We start from the raw sequence: 22,991 nt of genomic DNA on the forward strand, positions 1-22,991 counted from the left end.
AATCTTGAGAAAGAAAAACGGAGCTGGAGGAATCAGGCTCCCTGACTTCAGACTATACTACAAAGCTCCAGTAATCAAGACAGTATTGTACTGGCACAAAAACAGAAATATAGATCAATGGAACAGGATAGAAAGCCCAGAGATAAACCCACGCACATATGGTCACCTTATCTTTGATAAAGGAGGCAAGAATATACAATGGAGAAAAGACAGCCTCTTCAGTAAGTGGTACTGGGAAAACTGGACAGCTACATGTAAAAGAGTGAAATTAGAACACTCCCTAACACCATACACAAAAATAAACTCAAAATGGATTAAAGACCTCAATGTAAGGCCAGACACTTTGAAATTCTTAGAGGAAAACATAGGCAGAACACTCTATGACATAAATCACAGCAAGATCCTTTTTGACCCACCTCCTAGAGAAATGGAAATAAACACAAAAATAAACAAATGGGACCTAATGAAACTTAAAAGCTATTGCACAGCGAAGGAAACCATAAACAAGACGAAAAGACAACCCTCAGAATGGGAGAAAATATTTGCAAATGAAGAAACTGACAAAGGATTAATCTCCAAAATTTACAAGCGGCTCATGCAGCTCAATATCAAAAAAACAAACAACCCAATCCAAAAATGGGCAGAAGACCTAAATAGACATTACTCCAAAGAAGATATACAGATTGCCAACAAACACATGAAAGAATGCTCAACATCATTAATCATTAGAGAAATGCAAATCAAAACTACAATGAGATATCATCTCACACCGGTCAGAAAGGCCATCATCAAAAAATCTACAAACAGTAAATGCTGGAGAGGGTGTGCAGAAACGGGAACCCTCTTGCACTGTTGGTGGGAATGTAAATTTATACAGCCACTATGGAGAACAGTATGGAGGTTCCTTAAAAACTAAAAATAGAACTACCATACGACCCAGCAATCCCACTACTGGGCATATACCCTAAGAAAACCATAATTCAAAAAGAGTCATGTACCACAATGTTCATTGCAGCTCTATTTACAATAGCCAGGACATGGAAGCAACCTAAGTGTCCATCGACACATGAATGGATAAAGAAGATGTGGCACATATATACAATGGAATATTACTCAACCATAAAAAGAAACGAAATTGAGTTATTTGTAGTGAGGTGGATGGACCTAGAGTGTGTCATACAGAGTGAAGTAGGTCAGAAAGAGAAAAACAAATACCATATGCTAACACATATATATGGAATCTAAAAAAAAATAAAAGGTTCTGAAGTACCTAGGGGCAGGACAGGAATAAAGACGCAGACGTAGAGAATGGACTTGAGGACACAGGGAGGGGGAAGGGTAAGCTGGGACAAAGTGAGAGAGTGGCATTGACATATATACACTATCAAACGTAAAATAGATAGCTAGTGGGAAGCAGCCACATAGCACAGAGAGATCAGCTCGGTGCTTTGTGATCACCTAGAGAGGTAGGATAGGGAGGGTGGGAGGGAGACACAAGAGGGAGGGGATATTGGGGTTTATGTATACATATAGCTGATTCACTTTGTTATACAGCAGAAACTAACACAACATTGTAAAGCAATTACACTCCAGTAAAGATGTTAAAAAAAAAAAAAGAATGTGTATGCTGCTCTTGCTGGGTAGAGTTTTCAATAAATGTCATTACGTCAAGTTTGTTAGTAATGTTGTTCAAATGATTTATATCATTACTGGTCTTCTGTCTGTTTATTATATCAATTACTCAGAGAGAAGGACTGATGTCTATAACTATAATTTTGGATTTGTTAATTTTCCTTTCAGTACTTTCCATTTTTGCTTCATGTATTTTGATGCTATTTTGTGTAATCCATACACATTTAGATTGTTATGTCTTCTTGATGAGTAGACTGCTTTATCATTATGAAGTGATCCTCTATATCTCTGGTAATATTCCTTCTTCTGAAGTCTATCTAATATTAGTATAGCCACTCCAACTCTTTTATGGTTAATGTTTGCAGGTATAAATTTTTTATTCTCGTACTTTTAACCTATTTGTCTTTAATTTTAAGTGGGTTTCTTGTAGAAAGCATCTAGTTCAGTCTTAATTTATCATATCTAACAATCTGAAAATAGGAGTGTTTAAATCATTTACACTCAGTGTAATTATTAATGTGATTGAGTTTAAAACTATTATCTTGCAATTTTTCCCCTATTTATCCCATATGTTCTTTTCCCTCTGCTCCTGTCTTCTCTTGATTAATTGAATAATCTTTAGTATTGCATTGCTGGATTTTAAACTGTGTTACTCATTTTTTTCCAGCAATTTTTCTATGGCCTAAAACATGCATCTTTAACTTATCACATTTTCCCCTCACATACTGTTATACCATGTCAAGCATAATATAAGAACCTTACAACAATATATAATTCCTTTTCATTCTCCCATCCATTATGTCACTGTTGAGACAAAAACATATTCTACATGTTATAAATTTTATGGCTATTTTTGCTTTAAACAAACAATTTATCTTTTTTTCCTTATCAACATTACTGAGGATTGATTTATTCCCAACAGATTGCATTATTCAAAGTGCACCATTTAGAGAGTTTTGACAACTCTATGCACTCATGAGAACACCACCACCATCAAGCTACAGAATATTTCTAACGATTTTCAGGAAATTCCTCATCCCTTTTTGCAAACCATCCCTTCCTCCACCCCCATCTTCAGACAACCACTGATCAATCTTTGTCAGTATGGATTAGTTTGCATTTTATGTAAATGGGATTATACAGTGTATGTTATGTCTTGCTTCTTTCAATGAGCATATTGTCTTGAGATTCATCCATCCATATGGAGTCATGTATTGGTAGTTGTTTCTTTTTATTGTTGACTAGAATTCCATTCTATGCAATGTATATATTACATTTCATTTGTGCATTCACTTGTTGATGAACATTTTTGTTGTTTCCAGTTTGGAGCTATTACAAATAAAGTTGCTATGAAAATTCATGTAAAAATCTTAGAGGAGACATATGTCTTCATTCCTCTTGAGTAAATATGTAGGAGTGAAGTGACTGGGTCATATGGAAGATGTATTTTTAACTTTTTAAGAAACTGCCAAACAACTTTCCAAAGTGGTTGTGCAATTTTACATTCCCACCAGCAGTGTATGGGAATCCTAGTTGTTCCACGTGCCTGCCAACAAGCCGTCTTTGCAGTCCTTTTAAGTTTAGTCATTCTAGTGGATATGTAATGGTAATCCTCATGGTTTGAATTTGCATTTCCTGGATAACTAATGATCACAGAACATCTTTTCATGTGTCTACTGTCTGACCATACAATCTTCTTTTGTTAAGTATCTATTCAAATCTTTTGCCCATGTTCTAGTGGCTTACCCATCTTATTTTTAGTTGAATTTTATTTTTAGTTTTCTTTACATATTCTGGATAATACCCCATTGTCAGATATACACATTACAAATATTTCCTCCCGTTCTGTGGCTTGTCTTTCCTTTTCTGAATGACGAAGATCAATTTTGGCTCAAGGTATTTACCATCTTCCATCTACAGAATAATCTTATAATGTCTAAACATCCTTGTTTCCTCAATAAACCCTGCACATGCAAAAGGTGTTGCATTGGGCCTCATGCTACAGCAAACAGGAAAGACCATGCAACCTCATAACTGAAACCGTTGAGCTGGGCAAATTGACAAAACGTGGAAACCACCATGTGTTTAATCGCACTTGGATGAAAAGAAACCTAATTGTGTGAAGCAACTACTATAAGCAAAGAGCTTCTGCATTTATCACCTGACTTGATCCTCACAATGACTGTATGAAATAGGAAATCATATCCCCACTTTGCAGATGGGGAAACCGAGGCTCAACTGAGGTTGCATACCTAAGTCAAGGTCTCACATATGTTAAGACAGAGCTAGGATTCAAACCTAGGGTTCTCCAGCCCTAAGTACCATTCTCTTTTCATTATAAGTAATGTGCATGTCAGTGCCCTGAGGAAGTTAATAACATTCTAAATCTATGCGAAAGTATAGTCACCCATGCCCTGGGCTGTGGCTGCAATATGATGATGCTCAGAGAATCCCAGGTCCGGTCATTTAAAAAAATGTATATATGATTCCCCTCCGACCTCCCTAACCATAGACACACACACACACACACACTCCCCTAGATGTTCCCCAGGGTAAAAATGGGTGGTAAATAAGAAATAAATCAGCTGAGAAAAAAAAGAATCATGAGACTCTCTTAGCAGAGATCTGGTGAGATTTCTTTGCAATGCTGGCCTGTGATTTTACTTAACACTGACAGGACATGGGCCCTGCTGAGGAAGAGCCGCCATCTGCCAGACAGAGCGGTTCTCCTAGTGGTGCTTATCCACTGTCATGCTCTCACGTCTGCTTGCCAAGGAGCTCTGAGAAACCCTTCTGTGTTCAGGGTGTGTAAGAGTCCAACAGGCAAATGTCTTAAGAAAGTCTGATACAAGAAACTCAGAGGGGCCCAGAAGATAAATTAGAAAATAGGGATACTGTGGCAAAAACATTCTTCATTTCCAAACCTGTTTATTTAACAGTTAATGCTTCTAGAAACGTGAAATATCTCCTTATAGGTTATGTCCATTTGAAGAATCAGAACCCACCATCGAGGCAAGACTCATTAGAAATGCAGATGGAGTATCTCTAAAACCGTTAAGTCAGCAAGAGGGCAGGATTCAATTTACAAAAATCTGTATTACATAAAAAGAGTAAACAAGACATTTTGGCAATAAGAGATCAGGACTATATTAAAAACACAGTTCGGTAGTATCATAAACAGTACTATAAATACTATCAAATACTATGTGTAGTATTTGATATATAGTTATAGACAGTCTTCATTTGGTGAAGGAATTCTAAGGGGCTTAACTATCCTGAACCCCATTTTTTGACAAGGACAGGACTTTGGTGAACTTCTGAAACTATGAAGTATCATTCCACCCATTCATTTATTCAACAAATATCAGTGAGATCTTACTTTGTGACAGGCACCGTTTTAGGTAGGTGCTATGGAGACATCCATTAAAAAACAAAGAGAGAAATTTGTTGAGTTGTCATGAGGCATTAAATGAGTTACTCCACGTAAAAACCTTAGGACAGCGCCTGGTATGTGGTATGCAATTGAATATGTATTAGCTATTGTCTTAATTTTATCCTTGCAGGTGTTGGGCAAAAACAGTAGGACTGGATCCAATGTAAAGACAGCAGCACGATGGTGCTGTGGCCCCTCCTGGCCTGGAACCCAGCTTGGACTACTGAACTGCCCATTTGGGCTGGAATAAATAACAGGAGAGGCAAACCCAAAATACTCCTTTTGGCTGGCACACCACAAATATTGATTTATTTTTAAGTTGTTGGTCACTTTCTAAGCTAGGAAGTTCATTTTTGTAGCAAATCCCACTAGATGATTCCAAGGGGAGATTTCAGTGACCAACCGCCCTGGCCAGCCAGCCCTGGGCTCCACCAAGAGTGATGTAATTACACAAGGTAATTTCATTCAGGTGAGCTGAAGTATCTCATGCAGAGAGCCAGGCACTCTTAGACGTGGAGATGCCAAATTAAGAATCCACGATTTCTATGCTGGAAGAATTCATAACCACAAACCAACAGTAATGGTGAAGTGAAAAAAGGAGCCCGGGATGCTGCTCCAAGAAGCTTACAGAGGGCTCCTGATTCCAGGAGGAGCTCAGGGAAGAAGATGACTTGGAGGAGATGACAACCTGAACTGTGTCTCGAAGGATGACAATGAGCTACCAGGTGACGGGAGGCAAGGATGCGAGGCGTGAGTGACAAGGCGGGGTGCGGAGGCTGCCTGTAAGAAAGGCCGAAGCAGGGGTGAGGCTGAGCACAGGGTGGAGGACAGAAGACACGACGAGTGGCTGGGGGCAGCAGGGGCCAGGCAGGGGAAGGTGCCCCGAGGCCACATGAGGGAGCGAGCTTCATCCAATACAGAAGCCGCAGGAGGGTCCCAGCAGGCAGGTGAGAACTCAGATCTCATCTCGGGCCTTGTGCTTGCGGAGAACAGATTTGACGAGGGCCAGGCTGGATGTGCGGGGCAGGGAGGCAAGAGAGGGAGCTGGGGAGGGTCCAGGAGAGATGCCAGGAAAGGTGAGCTTTGAGTGCTTTTAGTGTAGGGAGGAAAAATCACCAGAATGCGGTAACCGGCAGGATGGGGGTGGAAAGTCTGAGGCGTCTTGGGGGTGACGGCACAACAGCAGCTAACAGTTATCAAACATGTATTGATTATGGTCATTAATTACAGTCACAGTCTGTGAGTGAGAACACAGAGGGCATCAGCTTGCAGGTCCAGTAAGACCCAGACGCCAGGGCCCACGGGCAAGGCACTGGACCAGGATGCACGCAGGACACCGGAGCCTCAGCGGTGGGAAGCAGCCCCACGGAGGTTAATAAGTGACCCAAGGATGGGCACCCACAGCCAAAGGGAAAACAGGAATCCTCCCTGGCCACGTGGCCACCCAGGCAGGGCTGTGACTGTGCTGTTGGCTGCCAAGTCCTCAGGGCCCAGAGAGGGACCTGACACACAGGTGGTGTGATGAGGGGACGAGGGCAAAGCTCTGCAGTTCTGGAGAGAGAGAGCAGGGGGAGAGCCCTGGCAGGCCCCACAGGTGGCCGTCCGTCACCTGGCACAGATGCCCCCGCTGAGACAGTCCCCTCCCCACTGAGCTGGCTCTGCCCGGCAGCTCAGCAGCCCGTGGGGAGATGGGTCCCACCTCTTCCAGAGCAAACAGGCGCCGAAGGCCAGCCGGTTCTGTCTCCTCCTTGTCAAGGCTAGGAGAACATGAGTGGGGCGGGGTAGGGGGTTAGGTAGGGGGAAGGGGGCTCACTAGGGGCCAAGCAGGTCCTTCCCCCCTCCCCCAGTCTCCAGGCTTGTGGAGGCGATGGGCACGGAAGGGGATCAGGAACCAGGTCCACTTGCTGACCCACTATTGTCAGACCCTAGACAAGGCAGCACAAGCGCCATGTGGCAGGGACCAGGTCCAGCTCCAGCAGGAGTGCCAGACTCAACAAACAGAAACAGAGCACGCCCAGTAAAATGTGAATTTCAGATAAACAATGCAGAATTTTTAGTTTAAGGGCACACTCCCTGTTGCAGTCATGGGAACATACTTAGACTACAAAGGTGTGCGTTGGCTACCTGAAAGTCAGAGTTAACTGGGAGGCTGTATTTTACCTGGCAGCCCTACTAGCAAGGTGCCGTAAGGCTGCTGAAGACACGAATTCATGTGATGTGCCCTGGAAGAAGCTGTCCCATTTCACTTCCGTGACTTGTTTGTTACCATGACGTGAGGCTCTGACTATCTGTGCTTTTGTCACATTAGATGGGAAGAGAGACAGGGCCGCTGACGTGGCTAGTGGCCTGTTTTTCCCACTCCAGCCACATACACCTGAAGTCTGGACACTCACGAGTGTTTCTCCGCACTTGAGCGGGACCCAATGCATTGAACAAACATCTAACCCATCAAAACTCAAGTGACCCAGACCCTGAAACTGAAGCCAGTTGATAGGCAGAATTAGGTCCACGGGAATTGAGAGATGGGACCTATAACCAAGGTTTGATAACCTTAGTTTTTTAAAAGTGGGGTGTGTAGGGGGGAGAGGTACTTAGCATTTGTCATGTAACAACCAACTTCATTAAACTATTTCCTCACCAGTTGGAGGAGAGGCAACAGGCATGGTAAATGAGAAATAGGAGAGCTGGATTTTGTCACAGAAGCACCAACTTCTCCGGGCATTGTTTCAAAACACAGACCACCTCTTCTCCCCCCACAGCTGAGGCACTTCGTCCTGGGGATTCCTTTAACCAGATTTTCAGTGGGTCAACCCCCTGCTGCCACCGAGGAGGCACAGGGGAAGAAAACAGAGCCCCGAGGGGGACACTGAACTAGGCCAGAGACCACAGAAGGCCCAAGGAGGTGAAGGTCAAGGAAATCAGGAAGGTCCCAGGGGCAATTAGACTGACAGCTTGGTGAGGGCATATGTCTGATGTGTCCTGTTCAACACTGTCTCACCCGTGCATGGCACATGGTAAGGGCTCCGTGATTTTTTATTTTTTCCTAGTCAATTTCCATTTATTACCTCTCCTTTCTCCCTTGAAACCTAAACCTGGAACGATGATCTCTACTTCTCTGATGTTGGCCTTTGAGGAGTATCTCCCTAAAATCAAGAGAAACTTTAATTTTTATTAATAGTGACAACACAGTTCTTACAAAATCCAGGTATATGACGCTTACATCAGTCTTAAAAATAAAAATGGAGCTGAAGGAAAAAAACATGTTGATACATATAACACTTTTGTTACATATAAAGATGGGTGTATATAAGTGTATATATCTATAAACGTATATATACATATACACAAATATGTATTTTATACCTATATAAACTATAAATGAGGAATACATAGTGCCTCTTTATGTGGTCTAGTAACTTCTTGTGTCATGGATTTGTAAATAGTGGATTAAGAAGTGAATGTATAGACAGCCTTGCCTCTTCATAATAGTCACAAGTTCTACAGGGCAAAAGATTCAAAGAAGAATTTTCTTTGCCTTTGGCATGCATGCAAAACATTCTTAGGTTTCACTGTCAGATTATCTTGATCCAGTATACATGTTCATGATAATTTAATACTGCTGCTTCTTAACTGTTAGCAAAATTTATTTCCAGGTCACGCTAGGAAACTCCCTAAAATGTTCCTGTGGTTCTCAGCTCTGGCTGCTAACAAGAATCACCAAAGAGCTTAAGTACACACTCTGGATTCCTTGGGATGCTCCCTAGACCAGGTGAATTCGAATCATGGGAGTGGGTGCAGAGAGTCTGTAGTTTTTAAAAAGCACATCAGAGAACCACTGGAAACCAGCCTCTGTGTCAAGAATACCTGGCTTAGTTGAAGCAAGGCTGGAAGGGTAAAGACAAACGGGGTATAATGGGGTGAGGGACACTTTGTAGAGAGTTAGTGACAACTTTAGATGGAATCGTTGAGGTTAAAAGAAGTGTCACAGGGTTAAGATATAAAAGGACACCAGAGACTTTTGTTCCCTTAATAACAGTAAGAAGGAAAGTGGATAAAATAGAAATTGTATTTTCCCAAAGAACAAATGCTGCAGGGAGCCTTGATGAGCTGAATTCCAGGGAGGAACCAGCCCTTTTTAGTAGATTGGACATTGTGTACGAAAGAAACACAGAACTTGAAGACAGATCCATGGACATTATCCAAATTGAAGTATAGAGAAAACAAAGAACATAACTTCAGTGACATGTAGGACAGCATGAAGCAGGTTAACATCTGTATTGGAAGGAAAGAAAGGATGGGGCAGAAAAAATATTTAAAGAAATAATGGCCAAAATATTTCCAAATTTTATGAAAAACTTCAACCCACAGATCCCAGAGGCTCCACGAACTCCAAACAGCACAGACACACAAAACCACAAAACCACACCTAGGCCAACATAATCAAACTCTGAACATCAAAGAAAAAGAGAAAATCTCAAAAGCCGTTAAAGTGGGGGATATATGAGGAATATAGGGAAACAGCCAGAAAAATGATGGCTGTTTTCTCATGAGAATCAAGGAATCAAGAAGCCTATAGAGTGAGATCATTAAGATGCTCAAAGAAAAATAAACTATCAACCCAGAACTCTGTACATATTGGTAATGTCTTTTTTAAAAAAAGGAGAAATAAAGACTTTCTCAAAAAAAAAAAAAAAATGGGGAGAATTCGCTGCTAGCAGACCTATGCTACAAGAAATGTTAGAAGTTCTTCAGGCAGAACAAATATGGTATCAATTAGAAATTTGGATCTATACAAGTAAATTAACAGTGTTAGCAACTGAATAAAGGTAAAATAAAATTCAATTTTATTTATTTTTAATTGCTCTAAAACATAAGTATGTAAAAGAAAAACAGTAGCAATATATTGTGTATTTGCAGCATACTTAAAAGTAAATTATGTGACAACAATAGCAGAAAAAGGGATGGAAGGGAGGAATTTGGAATATACTGTTTTAGGTCCATACACGACAGGGGAAGCAGTATAATAGTTCAACACAGACTCTAATTCAGTAAAGATGTATACTGTAAACGCTGGGTCCACAAGGAAAATATTTCCAAAAGTAGTATAAATAATGTCAATCAAAGAGATAAAATGGAATAATAAACAATATTCATTTAATCTAAGAGCAGGCAGAAAAAAAGGAAAAAGAAACAAAAAAACAGATGGAAAAAATAAAAATCAGCTATCAATGTGGATTTTAATCCAAACATATCAACAATCACTTTAAATACAATTGGTCTAAACACACGCACTAAAAGTCAGAGATTTTCAAGTTGGATAAAAAAATCAAGACCTAACTATCCTCTGTTTTACAAAGAAACCCACTTTAAAAATATAGCCAGGTTAAAAATGAATGTATGAAAAAGACATACCATGAAAACACTAAACAAAAGGAACCTGGAGTAGCTATATTAATATGACAACATAGACTTCAGGACAAGGAATATTTTCAGGGATTAAGAGAAAAATTATATAATGATAAAGGGATCATTGTCCAAGAAAATATAATAATCCTTACATGTATATGCATCTAAAAAAAGTCAAAATCCTTGAGACAAAAACTAATAAAACTGAAAGAAGAAATGGACAAATTTATAATTATAGTTGCAAATGCCAACCCCTTTCTCTCAGCCATTGATGGAACAAGTAGGCAGAAAATCAGAAAGGATGTGTATGGTCTGCAGAGCACAACCAACCAACTTAACCTAATTGGCATTTATAGAACTATCGTCCCAACTATAACAGAATATATATTCTTCGCAACGTGGAATGTGTTAGATGTGTGTGTGTGTGTGTGTGTGTGTGTGTGTGTGTGTGTGTGTTCTGGGCCTTAAATTTGAAAGAACAGAATCCTTCATAATATGTTCTTGGACCATGACAGTACTTCTAAATAACCAAAGCAGTCAAAGCAGAAGTCTCAAGGAAAACTGTAAACTATTTTGTACTGAATGAAAATACAACGTATCAAAAGCAGAGGGATAAAAAAAAAAAAAAAAAAAAAGCAGAGGGATGCAGCTAGAGTAATGCTTAGAGAGAAATTTTAGTACTAAATGATTAGGCAAGAAGAAAGGTCTCAAAGCAGTAACCTAACCTCTCACCTTAAGAAAGAGAGAGTGAGAAGAAATTAAAGCAAAGCAAGTAGAAGGAAAGAAATAACGAACACTGGAGGAGATATCAAGAAAATTAAAAGCAGAAAAACAGCAGAGAAAATCAATTGTGTCAAATCTGTTTTTTTGAAAAAGCAATGTAATTGATAAACCTATACAAACTGATGAGGGAGAGAGAGAACAAAATATCAGGAATGAAAGAGACGAAATCACTACTGATTCCACAGACATTAAAAGGATGATAAAGGAATACCACAACCAACACTATTGCCATAAGTATGACAAATTAGATGAAGTAAATAAAAATCCATTCAAGAAGAAATAGGTAATCTGAAGAATCCTATATGTATTAAAATCTACAAACAAGATTGTAGATCAACATACTAAAGTAAATACTATTCCCATATACTAGAAATAAACAATTTCACCAAAGAAAAGTAAAATGCTTAGGTATAAATATAACAAAATATGTGCAGAATCTGTGTGTTGAAAACTACAAAACACTGGAGCTAGAAATCTAAGAAGACTTTTAAAAATGGAGAGATACACGGTATTCATGAATTGGAAGACTCAACATTAAGAAGTCAATTCTCCCCAATTTGATCTATAAATTCAACACAATCCCAAGCAAAATGCCAGCCATCTTTCTTGTAGATATTTACAAGATGATTCTAACACGTATAAGTAAAGGCAAAAAGGAATGAGAAGAGTCAAAACAATTCTCAAAAAGAACTCACATTACCCAATTTCAAGACAAATCAAAATTTAAAGCTATCAAATCAAATCAAAATTAAAAACTATTGCTCTGATCAAGACAGTTTTAAGAGAATAAAAGCAAAAGTGACAGACTGGGAGAAAATATTTGCAAATCACATATATGATGCCAAAGAATCTATCCAGAATATAAAAAGAACCCTGACACTCAACAATAAGAAAATAAACACCCCAATTTAAAAAATGGGTGTGGGACTTCCCTGGTGGCGCAGTGGTTAAAAATCTGCCTGCCAGTGCAGGGGACACGGGTTTGAGCCCTGGTCTGGGAAGATCTCACATGCCACAGAGCAACTAAGCCCATGTGCCACAACTACTGAGCCCGTGCACCACAACTACTGAGCCTGTGCTCTAGAGCCCACAAGCCACAACTACTAAAGCCCCTGCACCTAGAGCCTGTGCTCCACAAGAAGAGAAGCCACCGCAATGAGAAGCCCACGCACCGCAACGAAGAGTAGCCCCCGCTCACCACAACTAGAGAAAGCCTGCACACAGCAATGAAGACACAACGCAGCCAATAAGTAAATAAATAAAAATGACTTTTAAAAAATGGATGAGGAAAATATACAGATGGCAAATAAGCACATGAAAAGATACTCAACATCATTAGTTATTAGGGTAATAAAATTACAACTATTAGAAAGACCAAAATAAACTAAAATTAAAACTAAGCAAGACAAAACCTGATCATAACAATGGCTGGCAAGGATGCAGAGCAATTGGAATTCCCATATATTGCCCAAGAGAGCATATACCTGAAAAAGAGGTAGTTTCTTATGAAGTTAGACATACACATACCCAACACCCAGCAAGTCCTCTCTAAGCATTTACCCTAAGAAAAATGAAAAACTTGTGTTAGAATATTCACTGTGGCTTATTCATAGTAGCTAAAAGCCTGGAAACAACCTGAATGTTCATCAGTGACAGAAATGGATAAAAAAAAAAATGTGGTTTATTCATTGAATGTTACTACTCAGCAATAAAAATTAAACTCTCAACAACACTGAGGAACATCAAGACATTCCATTGAACGAAATAGGCTGGACACACCCACAAAGACATACTGTATGATTCCATCTATATGAAGGTCAAGAACAGGCAAAAAAAGCTATCGGGATAGAAATCAGAAAGGTGGTTGTCTCTGCCGTGGTGGTGAGTGGGGCAACTTGCAGAGGGGCACGAGGGAACCTTGTGGAGTGATGGAAATGTTTTATATTCGGTTTAAGTGTTCATTACACCAGTGTATATGCTTGTCAAAACTCATTGAGCAATAAAATCTGTGCATTTTACAATATGCAGATTAAACCTCAAAAGACATTCAAGAATATTTTAAGGAAGGTGTTAGATGTGAGTGATCTACATTTTCTTCCAGGTGGCTTGGGTCAATCTTAGTGCTGCTACCGAACCTCAGTCTGCAGGATTCACTGTTCACACCCCGGTATCCCAGCGTTGAGTGCATAAGGGCAGAGGGGCGCCCACCCAAGCTCCTCCCAGCCAGGCCAGCAGTAACCGAGCAGCCCCACAAGCCAGCAGCACACTATAGGCAGAATCTCTCCAATCACCTTCTTTTCATAAACCCTGGCACCAGCTTACCCATCGGTGTGGTCAGTTTCACGCACACGCCAGTTCTGAATTATTCAGAAATTAATTCTTGTAGTTCCCACAAGAAGCAGGATTGCATAGGGAGGAAAGAACACAGATAAGGGTCCAAAGTCTGGAGTTACGTTCCCAGTCCAACCACTCCTGGACCCTGTGGTCTTAGGCAAATCTCCTAATTTCTGATCTTTACCATGTGGTAATGACCCACAACTGCCCAGGCAATGTCTAGGCTTATGAGACAAAGATAAGAAGAGCCAGCTGTAAAACGTGAAATTCTGTGTGAATTTACAGTATTATTACTGTTCTTTTATTCAACAGCCCGCCACCATATGTACACATCTTGACCTATTTTTGAAAATATTAGTATAAATTAGAACCGTTTTCAGAGGTAGAGAAATGTTAACTGTTTGAGTCTGTATTTTTTAGAAACTCTGGAGAAGCGTCAGTTCGGGTCTTCCCAAATTCTTCATGGACCCCATCATCAGGATATACGGACTACCAAGATTCAGATGTCAAGTTCAAACTGAGCACTGGATTTTAACCACAGACTCTTTCGTGTTCACAGTTAAAAGTAAATTTTAAAAAAATAAAAAGTTTTTTACAAAAGAAAAAAAAGTGAAGCCCCTGCCTGCCTCTCTCGTCTCCCTCCTATGAATGCCAGAGCCGCAGACTCACCTCAAGAGGGCAAACCCCCAGAGGCATCTCACCTGCTGGCGAAGGTCAGGGCCAAGGCCGTGGCCAGGTGAGGCATCAGCCGCAGGGTCTGTGTTTGGTGCTCAATAATCTTGACCTCTTCCTTGGCTTTGGGCCCAAACTGCCTCCGGCTAGAGAGAATCAAGCAGACGCAACTTTACCAAAATCCAATAGGCAACATCATCCCAAACAGCCATTTGTCTTTCAAATACTTCAGATACAGAATGCCTCAGTCTCCTAAAATGTACTTAAGATGGCAAAAGTTTCTGAAGATAGTCCAACAAAAAGCTTTTCAGCTGCTCTGGAAATTAACCTTCCCACCATGGAATATTTTTAAAGCAGTGTATCTATTTAATACACAGAGTAATTTTTACTCCTTAACATTTACGTGGCATTTTATAGTTCCTAGTGCCCTGCGATCATTAATTATTCAGCTTTACTAAGTTCCTGACATAATTAATAGGACGGGAATGATACCCTAGAACATATTTCAAAAAGACAGTCTCAACAAGGAGGCCACGCCAACCCCGGTGCTTCTGTCAGATTCACAGGCGGGTCATTATTTTCAGCCCACCTAAATCCTCCCCTGCAGTTCTTCATGCAAAAGGTGTTCTCCACATCCTTCCTTAAACCCCGTGCCCTGTGGACAGCACTGCCTTTCGCTCTGATGCAGCTGTGTAGGGGTGAACAGAGGTCCTCTTCAGAGCAGCTTGTAAAGTGGGGTGGGATTGTCCCCAGGCATCACCCATGGGTTAATCTTACAGAATCCCGCGGCTGCAGAAAGCACAAGCCCGGCCTGTCTAGGTCACCCCCCTGCCCCATGCAGGCTGATGCTCTACAATCCTGGGTTTGGCAGCCTCCCTTCTGGGAACAGCTCCGATCTTAATGTCAATTTCTGAAATATTTCACACACACACGTGCACACATACGCAGACATACGCACACAGGTGCACATCACGCTAGGTTATCCAACAGGCAGGGCGAACCTGTGCTTCAGACGCCAATGAAATGAGGATACCCATCAATCACTCAAGGAGAGAGAGGAAACAGCAAGTTTTAAAAAATTTTATGTTTGATACTTTCTGGATCATAATTGCATGCTTTAATGTTCTTCCTATTTGTAATTAAAAGGAGGGCACCATGATCCTTTTAGTTCATAAAGCATCTAGAATTTACAACCTGGCCATCTCATGTGGGTGGGAGGCAGTGAGGACAGACCTAACAACAAGCACACACAGGCACACTGTGAGCACAGGCTCGTTTTCTACGAGCATAGCTTCCCCAGACGCCATCTAACCACCCCACAGATAGTTGCCTGAGGAACACGACCCCACCCTGCCTTTGCCCATGCCCTCCGTCCATCCCAACCACAACAGGGCACAGTGCCAAAGGAGCCTGACAGTCCGTAGGAAAACCTCTCAGCTTTTGCTGGATCATCATGAAACCAATAAAACAGTCACAGACCCAATAATGGTGTCACCATAATGTCGGGTCATTCTACAAACTCCGTTTGTGCCCACTCTCTTAACTTGCATTTTGAAATGCTGTGTTTCTACTGGAACTTTTCCTATGGTCGTTGTGGCTACACTCTTCTCCACCGAAACCAGCCATCGCCACATGCGATTCACTCCCCTGGGGGACATCTGCGGACCTGCTCGGTGCCAGCATCACCCGAGGCGCCAGGCATCCCCCAGGGTCAAGAAGGCTCAGGCCCGGCCATGGAGCTCATAGCCTGAAGCTCACAGCCCAGGACGGAAGCAGCCCAGGTGGCGTGGGCAGGGAAAGCCTCGTGCATTCCTCCTCCCCATCACCCCCTCATCCCACCCTGTCGGTCACCAGTATTTCCTCCTTTGGTGCCAGAGCATCATTGCAGGAAGCATCACCCACATGGCAACAGCAAAATAAGGGACTGATCACAGCGGCTTTTAGGTTTTGTTTTGCTGAAAAATAATTACAACGAGAATATACTTTGAGACAGTATCCCATCACATTTTCTGATTTTGTGTGTGTAGTGTTGGTCTTGGCCGGCACTCAGCAGGCGCTCAATATTCACTGAATGAATGAAAGAATTAATGAGTTTTGGCAACGAGGAAATACCAATGAAGCACTGCAGAGTGGCTCACTCCAACCTCACGGAAGTTCTTTGGATGCCAGATCTGACCCCTGACCTGCCGTGCCTCAGTTCCCCAATGGAGGAACACCTTGAAATCACCCCATTTCCTCTTTGACCCTCACAATTCAATTGGGGTGACAGGAGAGCAGAAAGAGGCCACCAAGGGTCCACGTAGCTGGCCTCTCAGTGCCTTTCACTGTGCTGATAGGGAGGACGGAGTTTAGCTAATGCATTGCCAAGCGACCAAGTGATTTCACAACAAGAATCTGCATTTCAGGCCCTTCTTGAAAACAAAGAAGATCTGGCAACGCTGGACCCCATTCCCATGATGTGATTCCCTGGAGGTCTGAGGCCGTCAACCCCTCCATTGGGGGCATGGCCGCCCCCCACGATCCCCAGAGCCCTCTCCACTCGCCGACATTACCTGCAAGCCTGGGAGGCACTGCATTTTCAAGCCCTGCCACAGAGGATTTCTATTTTTCATCCAGAATAAATTTACATCAGCATCCTAACTTGTTAATTAAGTTCTGTGATTATGATACACAGCCAAGCGGAGTCGTTCTGCATGAGTCTATGAATTCATTAGGAGAATTCCTAAGGGCAAAACAGCCCTGGCAGCTCATACAGAATAAAATCCAAATGCCTCAGCTTGGCATTCAAGACCTGCTTTGGCCTTACTTGAGTGTCCCAACTGTTTCCTGCTAAGCCCCGCAGACGCCTTCCCATACTGGGCCTCTGTCCAGGCAGACTCTCTGCCTGCAGCCAACCTCACCCCTAACTACCACACGTCATATTTTTGGTGTCTCAGCCCTCTCCTCCCATTGAGATGTCCTCCCCTCTCTGGACTCACCCCTTCAAACACCAAACCAAAGCCATCAAAGCAGGCAGCTGCTTCTCCCCAGACTGCCCCGAGCATTTCATCTGTTACTCCTCCCACATGGGAGCACTTTTCCCTTTCATGCTGGCGCTGTGTGCACCTGTATTAACCACGTGTTTTGATGTGTTGCCATCTGGGCCCTTGCTGACCCTGGAGGGACTGCCCCTCCCAGGACTCGCCAATTCCTTGAGAGAGCAAAGGATTACATCTTTCATTGCCAACTAGCCAATCCAGAGCCCGCATCCCCACCACCTCCTTCAGGGGCTCTTTCACTCTGGGCCACTGTTCCCCTGCCCTAATCTCCCCCTGGCCAGACCACTAGGACAGCCCCCAGGGCCCCCAAACCTGCTGAAATCATTCAAACTAGCCTAAACCAAAACATCCTGAACCTGCTTAGCCTGTTTATCTTGCCTCACCCATGCTTTCCCACAATAAAAGCGCTTGTCCTCACTCCCTCTGACGCCTGACTGTCCCTGGTGCCTCCCCAGGTGGCCCTACATGGCACGGCATCCCTCCACCTCTTGGGAACTGCAAGTAACAAGCTATGTTTTCAATGGCAGTGGGCTCCTGATGTGTCGTCTCCTGTCACCATACCTAAACAATTAATACAACCTATGGTTTTATTTTTTTTTAATTTATTTATTTTATTTATTTATTTTTGGCTGCATTGGGTCTTCGTTGCTGCGTGCAGGCTTTCTCTAGTTGTGGCGAGCGGGGGCTACTCTCCGCTGCAGTGCGCGGGCTTCCCATTGCGGTGGCTTCTCTTGTTGCAGAGCATGGGCTCTAGGCGCGCGGGCTTCAGGAGTTGTGGCTCACGGGCTCTGGAGCTCAGGCTCAGTAGTTGTGGCGCACGGGCTTCATTGCTCCGCGGCATGTGGGATCTTCCCGGACCAGGGCTCAAACCCGTGTCCCCTGCATTGGCAGGTGGATTCTTAACCACTGTGCCACCAGGGAAGCCCCAACCTAGGATTTTAAAACAGCACCTGGGGCCAAGACTCACAGCTCACTGAGGGTAGGCCTGTTCTGTCTTCAGGTGCCCCAGCCTGGCCAGGTGTGAGTGGGCGGGAGAGACTGAAAGCAAGGTGACAGATGGAGTGTCCTGCCATCTCCCAGCAGCAACACACCCAACTCCTCCAGAACCCATCCCTCCACGTCTCTTTGGAATGTTTGCTTGTTCACAGATGTTCTGATAAAAGCCCAACTGGCAGACACTGGAGTACTGAGTGGGAGCCAGTGGGCAGTTATGACAGCGATGGAGCAACTAAGCAACTAAGATGAGGAACCCACCCTGTCCTTATGCCCAACAGCCCACCCACTGCTGGTTTGGGGTTGGGTTTTTTTCTAAGGACAAGAAAGGAACAAATGAGTGGGCAGAAGGCAGGCAGCACCCACACTCTTTCCCTCCCTTTCTCTGGCCCGAGACACTGACAGTCCCCCAAGCATTGAGTCAGGAGGTTCCCATGGGCTTCTCACCCTTCACATGTGCTCTCTGGCTTCTCCAGGGGAAAACATCAATACGACACTCAAGGCTAATGACCCTCCTCCTGACCAGAGATGCAGCCAGCGTCATCCCTAAGACTGCCACCATCAATCCCCAAGCCAGTAGCCTGGTTCCAAAAGAAGCAGCAGAGAGAGGTGGCCTCAAGACTTTGTGCTCTGAGAGAACTTGGCCGGAGGAGGTCACCCTCTTATTTACACACTCAGGCCCCAGTCGACTTCACGGAGGGCTGGGATGGTCCAGGCCGGTCCTCTGGTTGCCAGCATCCTGGCACACTGCCCTGAACACAATCCCTGCAGCCGGCCAGCAATTACTGCCTGCCAGACGTTTTTACTGTTCCAGTTTATGATCTATATGGACACAATATTCTTCCTGTCCTTTTCCTCCAGTGGGTTACTATTTTTCTTTAAAAACCCATGCAAAGGCTATATTTTTCTCTGTAAACATAATTTTTATTTCAGGGCCGGAAAACAACCCCAAAGTCACTGAGCTCAAATTTTTCATGGTCTTTAAAAAGAGAAAGTGATGCGTGTGCATCACAGTATCCATGTGAGAGGGCTGTGAACGATGCCATTTAAAATGATAGATTTGAGAAGCTATTTCTGGATTCCAGCAACTCATAAGGACTGGAGGAAACATTTATTTTGGGGTTGTTTTATTTTGTTCCCACTCAGTTTTGAACACGGCTGCTTAAAGCAACATTCATGGAAAGTGACACAGCTATTGATCACCCACACAGCTACTGCACGCGCAGCCTCTGGGGAAGGCCGGGCTGCCTGCCTCCCCAGCCCTCCCTCTGGTCTCTTCTCCCAAAGGAGGCCAGTGACCTACTAAAAAGATAATTGCTTTGCGTGTTTCTTGCTCTGCAGCATCATTGCATCAGCCTGCTCTGAATGACAGCCAGTCAAACTGGAAGAAAGAGAGTTCTGTGGCTGGGCCTCCATCCTTGATCCTGAGATTTCTGGGGGTGCAAGCTGGTTCACAGGCATCCCTGCTGCCAGAGGACAGAACTCTCCTCCTTCTCTGTCAAAGGGCTGACCTCTGTAGACAAAAGCTGAGCAGATTCCCGAGCCCCGGCCACACTCCCTGTGGCCACCTGCCCTCGTTAATAACTCAGCCACAGAGAGGATTCAGGGAGCCCGTGAGTGCCCCAAAGGTGGACCGCTGTGCCCCATTCTCACTGGCCCCAATGGAGACCCCTCAGCCTCTCGGAGAGCCCACAGCCCATCTGTCCCTAATTCTCCCCTTCTTTGTGATGTTCCTGGACATAGAAACCCAGAGGGAAAATATGTTACAAAGCAGGATATTTTTTTAAATTTTTATTAGAGTATAGTTGATTTACAATGTTGCATTAGTTTCTGCTGTACAGCAAAGTGTATCAGTTACACATATACATATATCTACTCTTTTTTAGATTCTTTTCCCATATAGGTCATTACAGAGCATTGAGAAGAGTTCCCAAAGCAGTATATTTTAATGGCACCGGTTGGACCCAGCAGATTGGGTTCAGCTGGCCGGCCAGGATGTAAAAACCTGGCTACTTATTATCTGGTAATGCGTAGAATAGACACATGACTCCCAGCCCCAAGCCTCACCACACCCAGTCCCAACCAAACCCAAGCTGGGGTCAAGTTTGGGATCACAGAAGGGGCTGGGCTGCACACAAATTTAGCTACTTTTTTTTTTTTTTAAGTTGAACATTTACTAGTTTGCCCTGGGGCTCTGACAAAGCAATCCTGCCTTAAACATCAGGTTCCACATGTGACCTCCACCATGTTTTAGGTGTCATTCTTCAAATGGGCAATTTTCAGTCCATCTGTAGAAGAGATGGGAGAGGTATATGTATGTAGTCTATAGATAAGTGCTGCTTTAATAGTAGCCTTGGCTGTGATTAAATATGCAACATGGTCCCAAGGAAGAGTTCTCAAAGTGCCCTTCCAATCCTGCAGAGATCCCAACAAATACCTTTTGCACCTTCCAGACCCCGTTTTTTCTCCCACCCCTTAGCAGTCTTTCAATCCAACCACAGAAAAGAACAGATGAACCTCAATGGTTGTGATGGGGTCAGTGACAATGACAATTTTTAAACATGAGAATATTTCAGATACAGAAAAAATGAGGGTGCTTTGGTATCAGTGTCCAAAGGTATATAGAAAGAGCAGGGACCGCCACCCCAAACGCACAAACACAGACACTAGAGCCCGTGTTTTCTTGGTCATAGAGTGCAGAGACAAACAGCCTTTGCTGTTACTTTTTTCCCATTCTCAAAGGTCACACCAAATCAAAACCCAGGAACATAAGGGCCCTTCCCCAACAGGAAACTCATGGGTCTAAAATCGTGACCAGTCATGGCCTGGTGGGGACTGACATTCTGCTACCCTAGGCTGCAAAGACTGTCTACCCCATCCACTAGCACTGGGAGAGCAGTGCCAAGGGGATGCAGGCTGCAGAACCACAAGAGATTGGGATCAGGCCACTTCCTCCCATCAGTGGATGGATGACCCCAGTAGAGACCCCAGAAGTCCTTCAGATAAGAGACAACAGGAGGCAGAGTATCCCTGTGACCCTGTCTCCATATTTCTATTGTGTGGGCCGCTTCTGGCCAACATCATAACCCTGGGCTGTAACCATAGTGACGCTGACCTCATGTGAAGGACCGGTAGAGAGCCAGTCCTGGGTCACCTTGGATCTGAAGGTCGACCAACTCCAGCTTCTTCTCTGAGGGTTCAGTTACACCAGCAAGAGGGGTCCAACCTGATACGCTGTGGCTCAAACGCCTTCACAATAAAACACAGAGAACCTGGCTACCTCTCTGCTGAGTTTGTTCTTATCCTCTTCTGGAGTTTCCTGCTGCCCCCGGGGAGCCCATCCTGGGACCAAGTCAACATCACTTCATCCCAGGCATCACAGGAGGGGAGGCAGGACAAAGTGGTTAAATCCCAGGCTTTGGATCAGACAAACCTGGCTTGCATACAGACTCTGACCCCTGTCGTTTTCTCCTGGGCAAGTTACACAAACTCACCGAGCCTCGGGTGCCTCAGTCCTAAATCGGGGCTGACGATGACAGAGGGGACGAAGGGAGACATTGCCCACGCCTGACACATAGTAGGTGTTCAAGGCATGGCAGGTGTCATCACCACAGTCATTACCATTACCCCAAGTTCCTAGGATCACCCTCTATTCTATTCATCCTTGATCTAGGAAAGCCATTTAAAAATTTCCCAAAAGAAACACTTTCTTTCACCCAAACAAAGCACTAATCTATTCTGCATCACTAAAGCTGTTGTGAAAAGATTTTCAGGGTGAAGAGGAAAGTCTCTTCCACTCAACATTAAAGATAATGAAATTGCTGACAGAAAAGAAAACAAGCTGTCAACTAATATGTTAGAAAAAAGTGTGTGTGTGCGTGTGTGTGTGTGTGTGTGTGTTGGAAAGCACATGAAGCTTTCGAAAAGCACCTGCCTTTCTATGGACCCAAGAACACCAGCCAGTTTTCTTCTTCCCAAATTCCAGGGAGCGACAAGGTGGACAAAATAAAGCCAGGGAAGGTGGTGTGGGCAGAGCCTTCCTTCACATCATGTTGCCATAGAAGCAGAAGATTCTTTCCAGAGTCGATCAGCCTACCCTAGAGAGGAACCTGAATGTTATTCAGGTGGTTCCCACACAAGGGAGATTAATTTACTTTTCAGAACTATAGCCTTAGCAATATCTGTGAGTGACACAGTGGTTAACGTTAGTCGTCAGAACTGTGATTCCTTGAGATTTTTCTTTTGAAAAACTCACATCCTAATGAAGGCAAAACAAAATTACAACGGCAGGAGACGTGGAGCTATAAATTACAGCTGAAACTCCCTGGGGTGGCCTAATGATTTCACTGTTGAATTATTTTCGTACTTTTAAAAATCATCTATACAGAGAGAGAGATCTTCTATCAACAGCACCACTGCAGAAGTATCGCAGAAGCCCCCAGCACTTTGGTCATTAGCGTGAGGAAGCAAGAGGGCTGACCCCTTTGGGAGCCAGCCCTTCTCTCCTCTTTCCCCTCCATACTATGGTTGGTGTAGGGTCCATGTGCATCCTGCCTGCCCAAAGAGCCAGCCAGAGCCTACTACCATTCTGGAGACACAAGCCTGACCACAGTGAGAGAAAGGAGACCTACACTGAGGCCCCAACACTCTCCAGGGTTCTCCTTCACTGAGGTTGAGCATCTGGAGATGAAAGCCAAGTA

General features: G+C 43.6%; 1 protein-coding gene across 1 annotated transcript in view; it reads right to left on the reverse strand.

Annotated features, from left to right (window-relative positions):
• The window catches only part of ACOXL (acyl-CoA oxidase like), a 340,428-nt gene that overhangs the window by 185,079 nt on the left and 132,358 nt on the right, over nt 1-22,991 (reverse strand). Inside the window, 1 exon segment of the mRNA XM_061210908.1 lies at nt 14,290-14,406. Within this exon segment, the coding sequence (XP_061066891.1) occupies nt 14,290-14,406 (117 nt within the window).

This window comes from Eubalaena glacialis, chromosome 14 (genome assembly GCF_028564815.1).
Source record: "Eubalaena glacialis isolate mEubGla1 chromosome 14, mEubGla1.1.hap2.+ XY, whole genome shotgun sequence".
NCBI lineage: Eukaryota > Metazoa > Chordata > Mammalia > Artiodactyla > Balaenidae > Eubalaena > Eubalaena glacialis.